At 30.8% G+C, this 19975-nt stretch overlaps 1 protein-coding gene across 1 annotated transcript; it reads left to right on the forward strand.

The window, feature by feature from the left end:
- Positions 1-296: 296 nt before the first annotated feature.
- Larp4B (La-related protein 4B) lies at positions 297-19300 on the forward strand. The gene is made up of 6 exons (XM_075728811.1): positions 297-1840; positions 6738-7890; positions 13808-14962; positions 15044-15960; positions 16018-18771; positions 18842-19300. Exons 1-6 carry the CDS (start codon positions 1034-1036, stop codon positions 18845-18847), a joined length of 6792 nt encoding a protein of 2263 aa, XP_075584926.1. The 5' UTR covers positions 297-1033; the 3' UTR covers positions 18848-19300.
- The last annotated feature ends 675 nt before the right edge of the window (positions 19301-19975 follow it).

A 19975-nucleotide genomic window follows, 5' to 3' on the forward strand; every position in this document is an offset into this window, starting at 1 on the left:
AAAATTTTTGTTGTTGTTGTTTGTTTGCTGTTGTTGTTGTTTGTTGTTGTTGTTGCTTGCTTGTTAGTTATATTTTTTATTATTAATCGTGGAAAAGAAAAAATTTCCAATTAATTATCATAATTTAAAATTGTTTAAAATTATCATTTTTGCTATCAAATCAAATTAATTGTGGCTGGGATGTCAAAATAAATTATTTCCTATCACCACCACCACGACGACGACGACCACGACGACGACTGTTCATCAAAATCACATGATAAACCACAGTCCAGTGATGTGACAATTCATCATCATCATCATCAATTAGATTTAATAAAATTACAAATCAAAACAATTGAAATCAACAACAACAAATTTTTATCATTATTTCACGTCATCACCAGCATTGGTATCGATAATCAAAAAAAGTGGTAACATTAACTCAGTAATTTTAACATTTTATCGTCATCATCATCATCATCATCGACATCATTATCATCATATGTCACATTTATATTTTCAGGTGTAATTTAGGTATCCAAGCAAACCAGAAAAAAAAAGTTTTTCCAATTGCCACACGCACACACACACACAGGTAGAAAGTATAGATATTTTTTTTCTCCATGAAAAAAATATACATATGTTACAGGTGGTAGTGTCATAATAAATTGTGTGTGTGTGTGTGTGTGTGTGTTACTACGGCTTCTGATAACGACAAAACCAAAAAAAAAAGAGAATGAGTGAGGGAGAGAGAGATAGAGACAGTTATTGTTACGGTGAAAATTAATGACGATCATCGATAAAAATCGATCAGTGGAAAAAAAATAACGCATCATAAATATAAATCTGATACAGATTTTTTTTTTTTTGGCCAACATTTCACAAAAATTGATCATCATCACAACATTTAAACTTTAAAATCATCGATGGTGCGTTTTTTCTTTTCCAATGAAAACATATAAAATGTGGTCTTCGATATCGACAAAATAAAAACACACGTTTTTTAATTTCAATTCTTCCATAATAAATTATCATCATTATTATCATTATAATGATCATCAACAAAAACAACAAAAACAACAACAACAACAATAATTCAAACTCATCATCATCATCATCATTGAATAATCGAACGGCTATACATCGTAATCATAATCATAATCATCTAGTCTTTAAATCATCATCAGGCTCTTTACTTTCATCGCCATTATCATTATTATCGGATATTTCTTCTTCCATACAAACATCATCAACAACAAATAATTCTGCTGCATATCAGCAACTATCAATGGGTCAACCAACAACAACAACAACAACAACATCGACAGCGACATCGACAGCAACAAAAACAACAATCGATCAACAATGTTGTTGTTGTTGTTGTTTTTGTGGTCCATTAGACAATAATCATAATCATGGACATTCATTATTGATTACATCAACATCATCAACAACATCATCACAATCATCATCATCATCACCGATACATCACCATAATTATTATGGTCATAATCATAATCATCATCATCATGGTGGTCAAACTAATGGTTTATTGAATAATAATAATAATAATAATAATCAAAATAGTGTATCATCAACAATAATGATGAAAGAAAATTCCATATCAAATACAAATATGGCTGGAACAATAAATAATCATCATCATCTAAATATTCATAATCAACAGCAACAACAACAACAACAACAACAACAACAGCAACAGCAACAGCATAGCTTATTTCATCCAACACCAATACATATAACGGCTGCATTGAATTCAACACCGATACCGATATTAAGTTCAGATGATACATATATTTGTTGTGCATATTCACCACGTTGTTTCATAATACAAAAGGTATTTGAATTTTTTTTTTGTTTATTTGAATTCAAAAAAAGGATTCTTGTGTATTTTTCTTGGTTTGTTGTTTTTGTTGTTGTTTTGTTGTTGACATTTAAACATTATCATCATCATTTGAACTACATTAACATTGGCCAGACACATTTACACACACACACACACACACAATGCCCTTTTTTTTCTTTGATCATCATCATATCGAGAGATAAACTTTTGTTCTTTTCATATTTTTTTTTCTCTTTGTCGACGGTGGTGTCAATGATGATGATGATGATGATGATGATGGTAGAGATATACAACAAAAGTAGATGATAAAAAAAAATTAAAATGTCAAAGGATTGGATTCATTCATTCATTCATTTGTTGTTGTTTTCCTGTTTTTTTTTGTCTTCTTTGCTTTCAACATTTGATCCATTTTATTCTTCATCGTTTTTGTTGTTGTTGTTGTTTTCATTTCTATATATCATGCATTCATCATCATCATCATCATCAAAAATCTTGAGAAAAAATATCTTCGGCTATATGGTTGATCTAGATTATCATCATCATAGATGATGGACACAATAATATATTTGTTGATGATGATCAAATAACACACATACACACACACACACACACAAGACATGACATTGAAGCGATATTATCAGCAAATATTCCACAATAGATATCCAAAGTATGGTGGTGGTGGTGGTATTATATTTCGCCATTGTGTCCACATTGATGATGTGATGATGGTATACGAATTTTTTCTTCTTAAGAAAAATGATATTTTTTTCATTTTTACAATTCATTTTTTTTTCTTTTATAATCGAACAAACAGAACAAAACTATTTATATATATATATTTAGAGTAAGTGATATGGGGATAGATTGACCAAAGCAAATCGGGTATGATAATGAATGACTGAATGAATGAATGAATGAATGACCGTTGAACACGTTCGCCTCATTTTCATAATCATAATCATCATCATCATCATCATCATTTTAATATTTATAGTAGATTTATATATGTAGATTATATAATTGAAGATGACCTCGATCAATAAAAAAAAACCGGTCGAGATATGATAATAACTAAATGACTAACTAACTAACCAACCAACCGACCGACCGACCGATTTATTTATTATTATTACAACTGTGGACATGTGTGGAAGAGTGAATGAGGATTTTTTGTTTTGTTTTGTTTTTGTTTCATTCACATTCACAACCTTCAATTGTTGTTGTTGTTGTTGTTGTTGAGAATTATCATTTTATTAAATATGACGATGATGATGAATAAACTAGGTGAATTTATTCTGGATATTCATGTGTGTGTGTGTGATCGACCTTTCACTGCAATAATCAAAATTTTCTCTTCCGCATTAAATCATTGTTATTATTATTGAATTGCGAATAAACAAATGAAACAATTTTTTTTTCTGATGAACGTATCAAGAAAGAAATTTTTTTTTTCTTTTCGTTTCGTTTCTCCAAATGATACGCCCGCCATTCAGTTTTTTTTTTGTTTGAATTGAAAAAAATTTTCGCAACAATTTTACCATATTTATATCCGATATATATATAATCATCAAGTAAAGAAATGAAAGAGTGCAGGAGAGAGAGAGGGGGTGGTGAAGAAATTTTTGTTTCATCATGGATGCATGATATATTGATGTTGATGATAGTTGTTGTTGTTGTTGTTGGTTGCGGATGGTCGATGAATGATGGTTATGCCATCAATCAAGTTGTTTTCATTCATTTTCATTCATTTCATTCTTTATTGCCTTAAATTCAAAAATGGCAAACCATTTTGTTGTATATATTTTTATCAAAAAAAAAAAAAAAAAAAAAAAAAAAAAAATTCGATGTCATTGCGAAATGAATGAATGAGAGAAAAATTAGTAGGGAGAGAGAGAGAGGGAGAAAAATAAAATTATACATTTAATACAACGAAAAATGGATATTTTGTATTCAAATTGACCATTATTATTATTATTGTTGTTGTTGTTGTTGTTATCAACCGTTTTATATTCAACAACAACAACAACAACAAAAACGGTATTAACAGGTTGTTCATGTTTTTTTTTTTTCATTCATTCATTCATTCAGAAAATTTTCAATTCAAATTCAATGTATATAATGATAATGATGATGATATCAAATTTTTTTTTTATTTTTCTTGTTACATTTTAGTCATTTCACATTCACCTTTTTTTTCATCATTACAATTTTGGTTTATTTTTTTTTTTTTTACTACTTGTTACATTTTGTTGCTAATAAAATTTAGCCCAAACAACCAATGTTTTTGTGTGTGTGTGTAAAAGAGATTGGTGAGATTGAATGAATGACTGAGAGAGCACCAATAAAAAGAGTGGAAATGTTGAACTGATTTTTGATTTGTTCTGTGTGTGTGTGTGTCCAATGTTTATCCGAGTGTAAAATTTTTTTTTTTGCTTCTTTTTCAATCACAAGTGTGTACACACACACAGATGGAAAATGAATTTTTTCCATGTTTTCTAGTAATATACAAAAAAAAATAGAAATGCGAACCAAAAGGAAGGAAGAACAACTGATTGACAATTGTCATCTGTCACCAACACCACCACTACCACCACCACTAGTACTATCAATAAAAAAAAAGAATTTCATTTTAAAGTGTTTCGTAACGAGGGAGATTAAATTATTCAATGGAAAAAAATGATATTCAGCATCATCTTTAGATTTTTTTTTTTTTTTTTTTTTTTTGAAATATCAAATATCATGGCTCCATAGAAAATAAATGATGGTCGACTTTTGTTGTTGTTGTTATTGTTGGTATTATTATCATGAGAAATTTGATATGATAAATGTCGGGTAAATGACGATATACGGTATTTAAAAAAAAAATAGACAAAAAACCGGCCAATTGAAATATGAATCTTTTGCTCATTTCCTTATTGAATGAATGAATGAAAGTGTGTGTGTCACCGGAACGGGATAAAAAAAATGATAGATTAAATTATCAACATCAACACCACCACCGCCCCCACACCATCCACCACTATGATTTATACAGATTGATTTATGGAACAAAAATGCATCTTTTTGTGTGTGTGTGTGAGAGAGAGAGAAAGAGAGAGAGAATAAAAAAGAATTCTGGAATTCTGGATCATTCTCAAACACACTCTCTCTTTATAATTGTAACCATACGGACACACACATACACAATGAGAGAAATATGTTTTGTATACATTGAAGAGAAAATTCCCTTTCTTCGCCATAAGTTGGATATTTGTTTGTTTACGTTTCATTTTTGTTGAATTAAAAAAAAATTTTTTTTTTTTTTTTGATTTAAAATTAATTACAGATGAAAATAAATTATTTTCATGTTCAAGATAGTTGTTGTTGTTGTTGTTGTTGAAAATGTCAATCGATTTTTTTTTTGGATCATGTGCACTCAGTCTATGTGTGTATGTGTGTGTGTATGTGTGTCCATTGAATTTTCTTTTTTTTTCTATCCCCTTATATAATCGTGTAATATATGCGTGTGTTTATCTTGTCTGTAGTATCCCTTTGTGTTTGTGTGTGTGTGTGTGTGTGTTTGTGTAGATCTTTATATTGATGTAGTGGTGGTATTTCTTATACCATATATTCGAATTTCTTTTCATTTTGGTGAATCCAAACAAAACAAACAAAAAGAAATGTGGTAGATGAAACAAGAAACATCATCATTAGAATCAATAAATACTAAATGACGGCATCATTGTTGTATATGAAACTACCAACCAACCAACCAATCAAAAAAAAAAACGATAATGATGAGAATTTGACGTCATTTCCTGTTTACGTTTCTAATCACCATTCATTGGATTCATGAATCATAGATTATTATTATATCACATTGAATATCTGATAAAATATTATATAAGTTAAACAAGAGAAAATTTTCTCATAATATACACTCGTATACGTGTATCATATCATATACAATAAATACTTGCATTTTTACCTAAAGGCTGCCATAAATTTCTAGCAATAATTTTTTTTTTTTTTGTTCCTTATTGTTGTTTGCGCATGTTTCACATGTTGGACCGTTTTCAATATGACATATATATTCTTTGTTGTTGTTGTTGTTGTTGTGTCCAATTGAAGAATCTACACGCAAAGAGAGAGAGAGAGATAGATAAACAAGCTGTTGAGAATATAGAAAGTATATACATTACGTCAAATTGGCCAACGTGGAATATTTTTCGTTGTTGTTGTTGTTGTTGTAGTTGTATCATCATTCGTTTAAATTCATTTATTAATTCATTCTTGGAAAAAAAATAACAGTAAATCGGTTGGTTGAATTTATTGAATCGATTTATTTTTTTAACCGGAGCCCAATGATTTGACTTTATTATGGTTTAGGAAAAATAAACGGAAATTGGATTCGATTCTATTTCAATCCATATTGTCTTGAAAACTATATCCACTTTTTTTCCTATTTTCTTTCTTTTTTTATATTATTATAATTATCATACAAAAAATGATCACATCGACTGATGTGTTGAAGAAGATGTTTGTTTTTTTGTTTTTTTTTTTATTTTTCTGGAATAACAAACTTTGCATTTTATCCATTTATATTCATTGTTTATTCAATTGTTTTTTTTTCATCCTTTGGGCAAGGTTTATTACCAACAACAACAACAACAACAACAACAGCAGCAGTATTTGTTCAAATTGAATTTTTTCGATTGAAACATAAACAACAACAACAACAACAACAACCAAAACGACGACGATGTAAACACACATTAAAAAAAACACAAACAGAATGATAAGAAATTTGGATGATGATGATGAAAATAAATTTTGTATTTGCATTAAAACTAATTTCTCAATAACAAATTTTTTTATTTTTATTTTTATTTCAAAACAAAATTAAAAGGTAAAATCGGGTGCCAAATCTATAAATACAACCGGAAATTTAATTTTACCTCATATTCAACAACAACAGCAGCAACAACAACAACAACAACCGGTATTATTAACAAATTCAACATTATCGATCTGTAATAATCCATCATCGATAATTGATCATTATAATAATGAATCAAATGGGAATTATAATCATCAATCATATCAACAACAACAACAACAACAACAACAACAAAAACAATCATCATTATCGTCATCATCATCATCATCATCACAGAATGGATCGAATAGCGCCGCCTCTGGATCGATTATGGCACTAACTTCATCATCTTTATCGACATCTTTATCGACATCGACATCGACAACAGCAACAACAACAGGAAATGTAGCCACATCATTATCATTACCACTGCTCATTACGCCTCCACCATTATCATTATCATCATCAACGACGATGGTTAACATAACAGCAACAAAAACAAAAACAAAAACAACAACAACAACATCGACGACTATGATGAATCATTGCACCAATTCTAGTTCATTAATAAATCCAAATCATCATCATCATCATCATCATCATCATCAACAACAACAACAACGTCAATATTTAAATCATAATCGTTTGAATAACCTTGATTTATTGAATGATTCTAATAATAAAAAACATTCGAAAACGAAAACAACACAGACCACTATAGCTTCCGATATGAATCGTACAATATTAAAACTTAACAATACTACTACTAGTAGTAGTGGTGGTAATATTGGTAGTAGTAATAATGGTGCTGATATAAGTAAACGATCAACATCCGATTTATCACCATCATCTTTATCATCATCATCATCGATGTCATCATCAACAATGTCATCATCATCATCATCATCTTCTTCCTCATCATCATCATCATCGTCTAGTTCATCAACAAATTCTTCACCAATACATCGAACGTCTAGGTCATCATTGTTGACAACATCTTCGTTGATTACGACGACAACAACAACAACGACGACGATGACGACGACAACAACAATGACATCATCATCAAGATGTTCATTATCAACACAGACGAATACGATGACGATGATGACTAAAATGATTCAATCAAATGATCTCAATCAACAGAAACAAAAATCAAATAATCGAAAACAACAAATGTCTGGTAAGTGGTTTTTTTTTAAAAAAAGTATTAACTAAGAAGAAGAGAGATTGACAAAATTCATTTATTCATTTTCATTCGTTTTCAAATTGTCAAATTGAATTATATTACCTGTCATATTTAACCGACAACAAACATATGATTGGTTTTTCTTCTTTTGATTGTTGTCAAACAATTTTTTTTTTTTTTGTTTCTCTATTCAATTTGATTAGATTCAAGTTTTATTCGATTCGTGAATTAAATTGCTAATTAGTGCGTGATAAGTGGTTGTTTATTACCATCATCATCATCATCATTTATTGCTGTTGCTGTTATATCATAACGTTTACCATTTTCTTCCCCCTCCCCCAGAGATCAATATAGTCAAAAAGGAAATTTATTTTCATTTCATTTCATTTTTTGTCAATTATCAATTTTCAGATTTTTTTTTTGTTTTGTTTTTCGAATGAATTTAAATGAAACGGTGTGAATTTTAAAATTCAATGAAAAAAAAAATTTTTGTTTTTCAAAATTAGCAAAGAAACTTGTTGTTGTTGTTGTTGTTGTTACTATTTCACTATTATCGGTTATCATTAGACGTTGTATTTCTGTTATATGAAAAAAAAAATGAAATAGACACAAACACAAACACAAACAAACACACACACACACAGTGGGAAGAGAAAATTGAAGACCACCATGAGAGAGAGAGAGAAGCAGACATGAAGTGCGGTATGATGTTCATCGTTGATGATGATGACGATGGTGGTGGTTGTTGTTGTTGTTGTTGTTTTTATATTTGACTTCCGCATTCTTATCCGGCATCATCATCATCATCATCATCAACGATGAACAAGTTGTGTGTGCATGTGTGTGTATATGGTAATGGTGAATGAGATAGCAAAAAAAAAAAAAAAAAAAAAAAAGAAAATCAAAGAAATTGTCGGCATTTTTTTTTTCTTTTTCTTCTTATTCAACAATCCACAACCAATTACCACCACATCAGTCTAAACAAAATTCATCATTCGTCGTTATTGTTGTTGTTGTTGTTTTTTTCGGTAAACATAATCTTGTTCAAAAAAAAAAAAAAAAAATGTATCCGTCGTCTTCGTCTTCATAGTTTATTTTTTTTTCTTCATTCTGTTGTTGTTGTTTTTGTTGCTGTTCCAATTTTTCTTTTTCTTTTCCTTCATGCTGTTTGTTGTTGTTGTTGTTGTTGTTGCTGTATACATATGATCACTACACACACACAAAATTCATTATTTGTGTGAGATTTTTGTCTGTGTGTGTGTGTGTATGTATTTCTCACACTTGTATTAAAATTGGAAATTTTTTTCTTTTTCTTCGTTCATCTTTGTTCATTCATTTTAAAGACAAAATGTCGTCGTCGTCGTCGTCGTCGATCTATCTTTATTTTTTTTTATTATATAAATAATGAAAATTGTGGCCATTTCGACTTAATAAACTGACAACGTTAACGACGACGACGACGACAAAGGGCGTCATCTTGTTTTCATTTTTTGTGGCTACAATGTATTTTAGTAGTAGTATATATTTGAATTTGAATAAATGTGTCAAATTTTTTTTTTGTGTCTGGAATTTTCAAATTATAATGATCAACATCCTATCATTTATGAATGGCTCCATATTATTGGATAAGCTATTCCGTTCGATATTATGATGATCATCATCATTTTTTTCACTTTAATTATCTAAATATAATAATTTATGATCTATTTTTTTCAGTTTAAAATTATTCAATCAGTGGTGTTGTTGTTAGTTTTTAATGATAAAACTTTTTTTTTCTATTTTATAGTTTATTCAATCCATCCATTTAAACATTAACATTTTCGATTCGATTCACGAATTTTCACTATAGTAACACTATAGGTAATAATTTCAAGTAGCATTATTAGTGAAAATAGTTTATTTGGATTCAATTTTATTGTTGTTGTAGTAGCATTTCATACAGTAATATATGGATGGAGGGAGATGAAAAGTAAGAGAGAGAGAGTTAAACTCAATCATCATCATCATATAATACACAAGAAAATATCAACAGAAAATTGGATACCAACTATCATCGTGGATATGAGTTTTTTTTTTCTCTCTCTTTTTTATAATGGTAGTAGTAGTTCTAATTTGAATATGTTCCTCTTGTTCATCCTCCTCTTTGGACACTAAAAAAAAAATTGAGGAGGATGATAACTTTCTACTTCCTTTTATTTTTTTTTCTCACACACATACATTCATATATATATATATATATATACTACTACTCGCCACATGGATTACCAATACGTGTCTATCGTACTGCTAGCGGCTTTGCCTTTGCATTCCATTTCAATTTAAAACATCAAGTTTTATATGCATGCTTTTATGCGTGCTTGTGTTTGTTTGTCTGTCTGTGTGTATATCCTCACAATCTGTTTTTTTTTGTGATGACTGTTTTTTTTTCTTTTGCTTGTAATGTTGTATATTGTGTTGAATTGATCTGAATTTCATCAACAATTCTATATCTCTAAATACACATTTTTTTTTTTTGATCATCATCAAGAATCCAGAATAGAATATATATATCAATTTTAAGTGAAAAACAACCACAAATAAATGAACCACCAGCAGCAAAACAAAAATAACGACAAAAAATCAAGCTATAGGATAAGTAGTTGTTTTCGGCATATAACATTCAAAACGTAAGTAACGTTATCCTGGTTATATATGTGTTGTGGCCAACTATGTCCCAGAACATCATGATGATGATGATGATAATTTTTGTGATATTTTTTTTCCTCCCCTTCACAACAGACACACATTCATAAACACATAGACGACGACGACTCAAACGAATGATTATGATGATGATGATGATGATGAGAATGATAGAAAAAAAATAACAAAACCTTACTCACTTATATACACACACATAGACAAAACAACAACATTCATTGTGAGTTTGATTGAAAATATATGTTTGTATGTGTGTGTGTGTGTGTGTTATATATTTCCAATATATTTCATCATCTGTATTATATACAGACTTTATATTCGAATTTTTTTTTGTTTTGTTTGCCCCTTTTTCTTCATTTGTGCGTGTGTGTGTAAATGTAATTTCTTCTTTTTATGGCTACTTCCTTTCTTTGGCTTGTTGTTGTTGCTGCTGTTGTTGTTCTTGAATTGTGTGTGTGTGTGTTGGTTTAATATTTATCCTGGATGGATGATTTGTTTGTTTGTGTTTCTAAGGAATCGAATTTTGGAATATTTTAATTATCCTTCATAGTTTTGCATTTTTTACATGAATTGTCTATTTTTCCTCACTGTTTTCTTGTGAATATTTGTTTTATTTTATTTTTATTTTATTTTTCTGCTCCTGAACACTATAAAAATATTCGATTATCTAACATGGGAAAAAATTGTAAAGTTTTTTTCCCATTATTGTCAATGATGATGATGCACCAACAACAACCACCTTTCAATTGGCTTTGACAAACGATAAAAAAAACAGCTATCTTCAAATCATCAATTCATATATATATATGCATAATCGATTATGATAAAATTTAAGCATTTTATTATTATGATGATGATGATGATTTTGTGAATATCAAAAATGAAAAGAATGTATATTCATGAATATTCGATCGACAACAACAACAACAACACAACATTGGTGTACTATTGAATTATCGAATTGTAAATGTAATTTGATTCGATAATTAGAATCCTTTTTTTTTCTTTCGTGAATTCGAAATTCGGTTTTATTTTCTTGCTTCTCATTTGTTTCAAAAATTTGACCTTTTTTCATTTTTATCTGTGTGTGTCTGTATATATATGTGCACGTTGTTTTTATTTTGTCGTCGTCGTCGTCTTCGTTTTCGTCTACGTTTTTTATCTTTGTTTTTATCATCATCAACTAATATATATATCTGCCGCCATAACTATCATCATTGAATCACCGAGCCTAAAAGAATTTCGATTTTTTTTCAAACTTTCAAATAAACAGTGAAGAGAAAGAGTGAGAGAGAGAGGTGTTTCTTCTAGAATGGGGCGGTGGAGCAATAAAGAAGATAATAGGGGAAGGAAAGAATGATGATGATGATGAACATCTATATTCAGCCAAGTGTTGAACAAAACAGCCACAACAAAAAAAACCCCTGCCAAACACACAAACATCCTAAAATCATTGAAATATCTGTGTCATCGTGATCATTCTGCAGACAAAACTTTCATTCTTTCCTTCCTATTATTGCAAATGTATGCCCCCGTATAAATTGTATTGAATTTTACCACATTCTATAATATATTATCATCATCATCATTATCATCATGATTTAATGAGAAAAAATAAATACCAACAAATTCATTATACGTTGTCGACTTTGTTTTCGATTTCGTTTGATTTTCCATTACCATTCATTTTCGGGTATTTTTTTTCACCATTTTTCTGTGTTTTTCTTTTTTATCTGATGATTCGTATCACCGTTTTTTTTTTTTTTTTTTGATATAAATGAAAATTTTTTGTTTTGTTTTTGTTATGTGTGTGTGTGTAATTTTCTCTGATTGATTGTTTAGCAAAAACAACTCTATAATTGAATGAAGAAAAAAAAGTTTTTTTAATTTGAATTACCTGTGTGTGTGTGTATAATATAAGTGATCATCAAGATCAAGTATCTTTAGAGATATTTTTTTTTGTTATTGTTGTTGTTGAATATCTGTGCTTGTGTTTGTTTAATCTTTTCTTTCAATTCATCAACAATTTATATATATTTGTTTTTAACGTTAATATTTTTGCCAATTCATGGCATCCCAATCATCATAAACACGTAGCAAAATAATATATCTGATGATGATGATGATGATTTGGCTCCACCTCATCCCACCTTTTAATATTTGAATGGTGGATTCTAGCCACACTTTATTATCATCATTTTTTGTTGATGGCCCCACGACAGGCGACTATGATGATGATGATGATGATTGTTAGTAACAATATTGTTAATGTGTCGTAATATTGAATGAATGAATTGAATTTAATGTCTATTTGTGTTGATGGATGCATGGATAGCATACACATACATAATAATAATAATAAAGTCTGAACCATACACACACAAACACAATCTCTTATCACTTGTTGTTGTTGTTGTCTTGACTTTAAAAAAAAGAATTGTGTATATTGTGTATATATATGTTTGATGATTGGCAATAACATATATTGACGCCAGTGTCCATGATTATTTCACTTACCCGCCTTCTCTTTTTTTTATATATATCCCTTTAATAGTAAATCATCCATTCAATCCAATAAATCTCAGTCAAATTTTTTTATTATTATTAATATGATTCATCTGTATTACACACGTTTATTATATATACACGAAATCCATTCTCTTGTCTGTGTGTCTGTTTTCTTTTTTTTTTGTAACAATATTTTATTATCATCATAAATGATGATGATGATGAAGCAAAAGAAAATCTTTGTTTGTATATGTGTTTGTGTTTGTGAATAATTATCCTATATTTTGCATATTTGCGTGTAAGATATTTTTTTCCCTTTTGATTTGTTGTTTTTTTTAAAGATTTTGATCTTAATCTGAAAAATATTTAGATTAAGAAAAAAAAATTACCGCCCACCTTATTATATAGCCACCCATGCATTAGGTATAAGCTGAGGACACACATTATTATATGATGAAAGTGGGTGTTGGTGGTGGTGATTGCTGTTGCGTAACCGGTATACCGGTTCTTTTTTTGTCACACTGTTAGCCGACAAAAAACGTTCATCTCCAATTTGTTTTTTGTTGTTTTACCTTTTTTTTTATTTTGTAAATTTTCCATGATTAAATAATTTTACCTTCATTTTTTTTTCTTTCTTTTTTTTTCACCCGTGAAAATATGTGTTTGTCTATGTATGTTTTTGTGTCGCTTACCAACCAACTAGGATTACCATCATCATCATCAAATAGGAGTAATAATCATCATCATAATGATGACATTATTCAAGCTAATCAACAGCAGCAGCAGCAACAACAACAACTTCAAAATTTAACAAAGACCATCAATAATAATGTGAAAAGGTCAAATGTTAATAATGATAATAATGGCCATTTAAAATTATTGATTAATACAAAAAAATCTTTGTTATCTTCATCATCATCATCATCATCATCATCATTTGAAGAAGAAGAAGAAGAAGAAACAGAAGAATCTAATAACCTTGATAATAATAATAATGAAAATGATTCTAATGGTTACAATAATCGATGTATACCATTGTTAATTCTGTCCACACCTTCATCACCATCAAGTTCATCGTCAACATCTAATCATATTATCGATAGTGGTGGATGTATTAATAAAAAAATTCCAAAGAAAAAATTCCTTTCATTAAATACAAAATTATCCAAAACGAATGAAAATAAAATCATTATTGTGGACAATAACAACATCATTTCTAGTACAAAAGAAAAAGTCACTGAAACGATCGATAATAATATCAGTAGCCATACAGCAACGAATAAGATATTGATCGATAAAACCCATCGTCAACAACAACAACAACAACAGCAGAAGGAAAAAATCAAAAAACAACAACAAGAAATAGAAAACTTTGCCGACAAAAGCCAACAACAAGAAAAAATAGTAGTCAACAATAATAAATACATCGTTACGACGGCTGTTGAAAATAGTGGCAATAAAACTATATCTTCTGTAGCTAAGAAACGAAAAAAAGAAATTTCAACATCGACATCTTGTTTATCGGCGGCCAGTGTTGCTGCTGGTCAGCAATCAGACAACGGTAATAACAACAACAACAACAACATTATCGAATCGAATTTCAACAACGGTGTTTGTGTAAAGATAGTGTCTGACACAAATAGTTTGAAAAGTGATTTGAAAAAAATTGAACGAAACGATAATAATAATAATAAAATGGACAATATGGATAATGTTGATTTGATCGCTACATATGATGGCCAAACACATGATGATGATTCAGTTACCAGTTTCAATATGACAAATAGTATGGATGAGTCAATGGATACATTGACTAAAAATATGGCCAATATAGGTAATGAACAAATCTCATCGAATGGTAAGTTTATTTAGCATTTTCCTATATATAAGTATAAGTAATGATGTTTATTCACGGATTTAAAATTGATTTCTTTTCTAGATGGTGATAATGAACGTCCAGTCACTCCAAGCCCAGCAAATGTACAAGGCCTTCCATATAAAGAACTCTGTGAACAAATACGTCATCAATTGGAATATTATTTTTCTTATAAAAATCTATCAAAAGATCAATATCTAGTATCACAAATGGATGATGAACAATATGTTGCCATTTCGATTGTAGCCAATTTTGATAAAATACGTCGTCTAACAAATGATTTGGACTTGGTTGTTCAAGTGTTACGATCCAGCACAGAAGTTACTGTCGATGAGACCGGTACAAAAGTGAAACCGAATTCAAAACGACGTGTGGTCATATTACGTGATGTACCAGATGAAGTTACACGAGATATGATATTGAAGATTTTTGATGAATCTAAATGTCCAGTCAAATTGGAAAAATGTGAATCAACACATAATCAATCCTATTATCTTTACTTCCATGGTGATGAAGATGCTCAAAAAGCAATGACTTACCTACGTGATGAATTGGTATACTATCCATCAACACAGATACCGATTTTAGCCCGTATCAAAGCCAAGCCAACTGTTCGTCATACGAATCCAACTAATCCAGTATTGGGACCTAATAATAAGCCCAATTCTGTAGTCCTTGGTGCTCCTATGTCAGTACCGCCACATAATGTGATAAGTCCGATAGGAATTGTGACTGCTCCTAGTCCCGTTGGTTCTACCATATCCAGTCATTCGGCTGCCGTTTCACCCGTATCTAGTATGTCTGGATCGATTATTAATCCAAGTAACCAGCAACCCAATCATTCGACACCAACTGTTTTATTGCCAACAAGTGCTACTATTCCTGGTGGACCATCAGGAACCGCCGAATCGACAATAAATGCAATACCTTATCCAAATACCGCCAGTGTTTATCCTTACAATGTGCCTCCTTTGACAAGAGTAAGTAATCAGTTTTATATTTGAAACTGTATTATTTACTGATCTATTTGATTTCAGGTTTACCCACCATCACCATTCTATGCGACGCCAATAATGACATCTATTTCGAATGCATATGATCTGAGTACAGTGTTTGTTGCAAATGGCTTGGCACCACATTATACACCAAATAGTAATGTAGCCACAACAGGACATTCAGGTGGTCCAACACCACCACCCGGTAGTGTTTGCATTCCTCAGGCAATTTTTATTCCGACGACAACAAATTGTCAAATAGTAAATGGAAATCATGTTATTGGTGCTGCTAATAATGGTCCTGGTTCCGCTACTGGCCCACCTGGTGTTGTTTCAGCCAACGCCAACCCTGAATTTAATACTGTACAAATGGTAGCGCCTATTTTGAATCCATCTGATGGCGGAAATCATCGATATAGTTTTGGCTATACGCCACCATCTTCAAATGTTGGCCAACCATATGCCCACCATAATTCTTCGTATCAACCTTCTTACATGAAATCACATGGATCACAATCCCATCATCGTGGTGGGGGGTATGGTGGCAACAATGGAACAAACATGTCCGGAAGTGGTAAACCGTACCGTGGTGGTAATGGATATAATTCCAACAAATACAACAATTCGGGTGGTAGTGGCGGTGGTCCATCGTATGGCCAACATCATGCCAATTCAACTACTCATCATAATTCCGCCAGTTCTCATCATGGAGGCAACTATGGTGGCCATCATGGATCAAATCATAGTCATTATCATCAACAACAACAACAGCAGCAGCAACAACCACCGCCGCCGCCATCATCATCAACAACAATGACGTCTTCTGTTGGACAAAGTTCATCTGGCAATAACAATAAAGGTAATAACGTTAATAATACGACAACTTCCACCCAATCATCATCAAGTCAATCACATCCGATAACTGGAAATACAATCGATACGACGATGGGCAACAAAATTTCATCATCTGCATCTTCATCATCAAACAAATCTTCAGCTGCCAATCATCATCAAACATCTAAGTCAAATCCATCAATGTCTTCATCGTCGTCGTCGTCGTCGTCGTCAACTTATCCCAATAATAACAATAAGGTGGTGCAATCATCAAATAATCATAATCATTCGAATGCTGCTAGTTCTGAAAATAACAACAACAATTTTACCTCGACTTCCGTGCCACATTCTTCATCATCATCCAACTGGAACAATAAATCAAATGTTGACAAATCTTCAATGAAAGAAGAACAACAAACAACACGAAATACACAGACGACAATTCCAAATTCTTCAAACCGTTCGGTTAATCAACAAGCTGTGATCAATAATAATTTGGGTCAAACCTCAACAAATACTTCGAATCGTAACATGTCGTCATCATCATCATCGTCGTCGTCAAATACGAAACAATTATACAATTCTGGAATGACTCAACAAACATCAAATACAAGAGCTAATTCATCGAATCAGAATTCTCCGTATCGTTCAAATTCTAGTGCTTCAAAATCTAATGATCGTAATAGTGGTGGCCCAAATAATGATTCGTCCAACAATCGGCCTGAAAAATCATCGCGATATCCACGTAATAGCTCAGGTGCTGGAACTTCCGGAAAATCTTCCTATAATAATAATCGAGGTGGTGGTGGTGGTGGTTCTGGAAGCTCAAATCGAAGTGGCTCTGGTCATGGCCAACATCAGCATAACCATCATCAACATCAATCAAATTCAACGACAACCACCGAACAACCATTTGATCTGATGGCCAATGCATTTCCACCATTGCCTGGATCAGATGATCAGCAGCAAACAAATATGGCTACCACTGTTCAAACATTAGAAGCGACGAACAAAGATTTGTCTGATATAAATAGAACAACACCGAATGTGCCTAATGTATCTGTTTCCTCTTCATCGGAACATCATTCAACATCAACGAAAAATCAAGAAAGTATGGCTAATATAGTCAAAGGTGATAATGTATTAATAACTGGTGATCAATCTTGTCCTCCTCTTTCTTCATCATCATCTCCATCTATTTTTCATGAACATAATGGTAACGTTGGAGCAGCAACATCATCATCATCGACGACGATTTTAGCCGCAACAACGATAAACAATAGATCCAACACAAATACTAATAATAATAATAATAATAATACTGCTACTAGTCACAATAATCGTAAACAGCAACAGACTTCATTTAGCAATATTACAAATGGTGAATCCAAAACGATAAATGGCAATATCGTTACTACAATTAAAGGACCAGGCAAATCATCATTATCTACAACTATCAATAATGATAATGTCCTTAATAATATATTGGCCAAAGATTCTGATTCATGCCATGGATCTTCTGAACAATCTGTGTCCACAACAACAAATACTACAAAGCCATCATCATTAAATAATAATAAAAAAACAGCTATTCAACTACAGAATAGTACCGAATCGATAAATAATAATAACAATAATTCTATTGATAATGGAACAAATGGATATATCGATATTGAACATTCCCAATCAGCAATGAGTAAATTAACTTATTCACAAATAGCTAAACGTGGTAAATTGGATACTACCAATACGGCCATAATGGGCAATTCCAATGTTTTTGTTGATACAATGAATGATTCAAATAGTAATAATAATAATAATAATTCTCCATTGTGTAACGTTAGTGGTGGTAATATGCAATCATCGTCAGCATCATTGATTGCCACCAATAATAATATTCATCATTCGGCTACTAATTTGTCAGCTTCCACAAACGCTTTGTCTACTCCCCATGCATTGGTGGTAAGTTTCAATCATATTTGTGAATTACAATGTGTGTGAATAAAAAAAAAATATTTTTTCTTCCGCTTAGAAATGAACGTGACAAATATTTTGGCTTTAATATCTTTATATATACAATACATGTCATCATTGGTTGTGGAATCTATTGGAATCTTTTGCTCATCATCTCAAGAAAATGAAAAAAAAAGAAAAAAAAATTTTCAAGAATACCATACATGGTTATTTGTTTTATTTTTTCGTACATTGTTTTGAAAACGATCTCTTTTGATCTTTACACAAACACACACACACTCATACAATTTTTATCATAGTGTTCGAGATATAAAGAAAAAATTTTATTAGCATCATTATCATCATAGTCTACTTGAAAAAAAAACAAATTCATTACAAATTTTGAAAATTCTGACAATGACCATCCTCACCTCGTTACCACCCAACCCCAGAAATTGCCCATAAATTTAATTGATAAATAACTTATATCCACCATTTCTTCTGTATATTCAAGATATAAAAAAAAATTGTAATGAATTGAAATGAAACTCAAATATCTTTTCTTTCTTTCTTTTTTTTGTACTCTCTCGAATTCATTTGAGAATGATGATGATGCATCCTCCATATATTGTGGTATGAAAACCTTGTTTCAACATTATTTTTTTTTCTACATAATCATAATTCTCATTGAACACATCACCACCAATACCACCACCACAATGCAATGCAGATATGTTTGTATAACACTCATCCAGAATTTTTTTTTTTTTTTTGTTCTCAAAGTCTGTCGATATATTATGATGATGATATTTATGCAGCTTTCATCGTTGTTTTTTTTCATCATCATCATCATCATCATTTTTTTTTTGATCATTGATTGACATGAGCATTTTCGCTCAATGATACACAAATAAACACACACACACACACACACACATACACCTACCTACCGGAATATAATTCATATTGTATATGGGTTTTTTTTTGTTCTGGATATAAAAGAAATTTTTTTTCTTCATATTGTGATCATCATCAAATACACAAGCTTGTAATATCTATCATTCGAATGTTTTTTTTTTCATTTTCGATTTTCAATGTATACCTTACTACACACACACAGACATTACATTTACCATTGTGTTTTTCAAATTCAGTGTGATCATTTATTAATTCTTTTTTTGTGCGTATGTGTGTGTGTGGGTGTGTGAAAAAA

Source organism: Dermatophagoides farinae, chromosome 2, assembly GCF_024713945.1.
Source record: "Dermatophagoides farinae isolate YC_2012a chromosome 2, ASM2471394v1, whole genome shotgun sequence".
Classification (NCBI taxonomy): Eukaryota; Metazoa; Arthropoda; class Arachnida; order Sarcoptiformes; family Pyroglyphidae; genus Dermatophagoides; species Dermatophagoides farinae.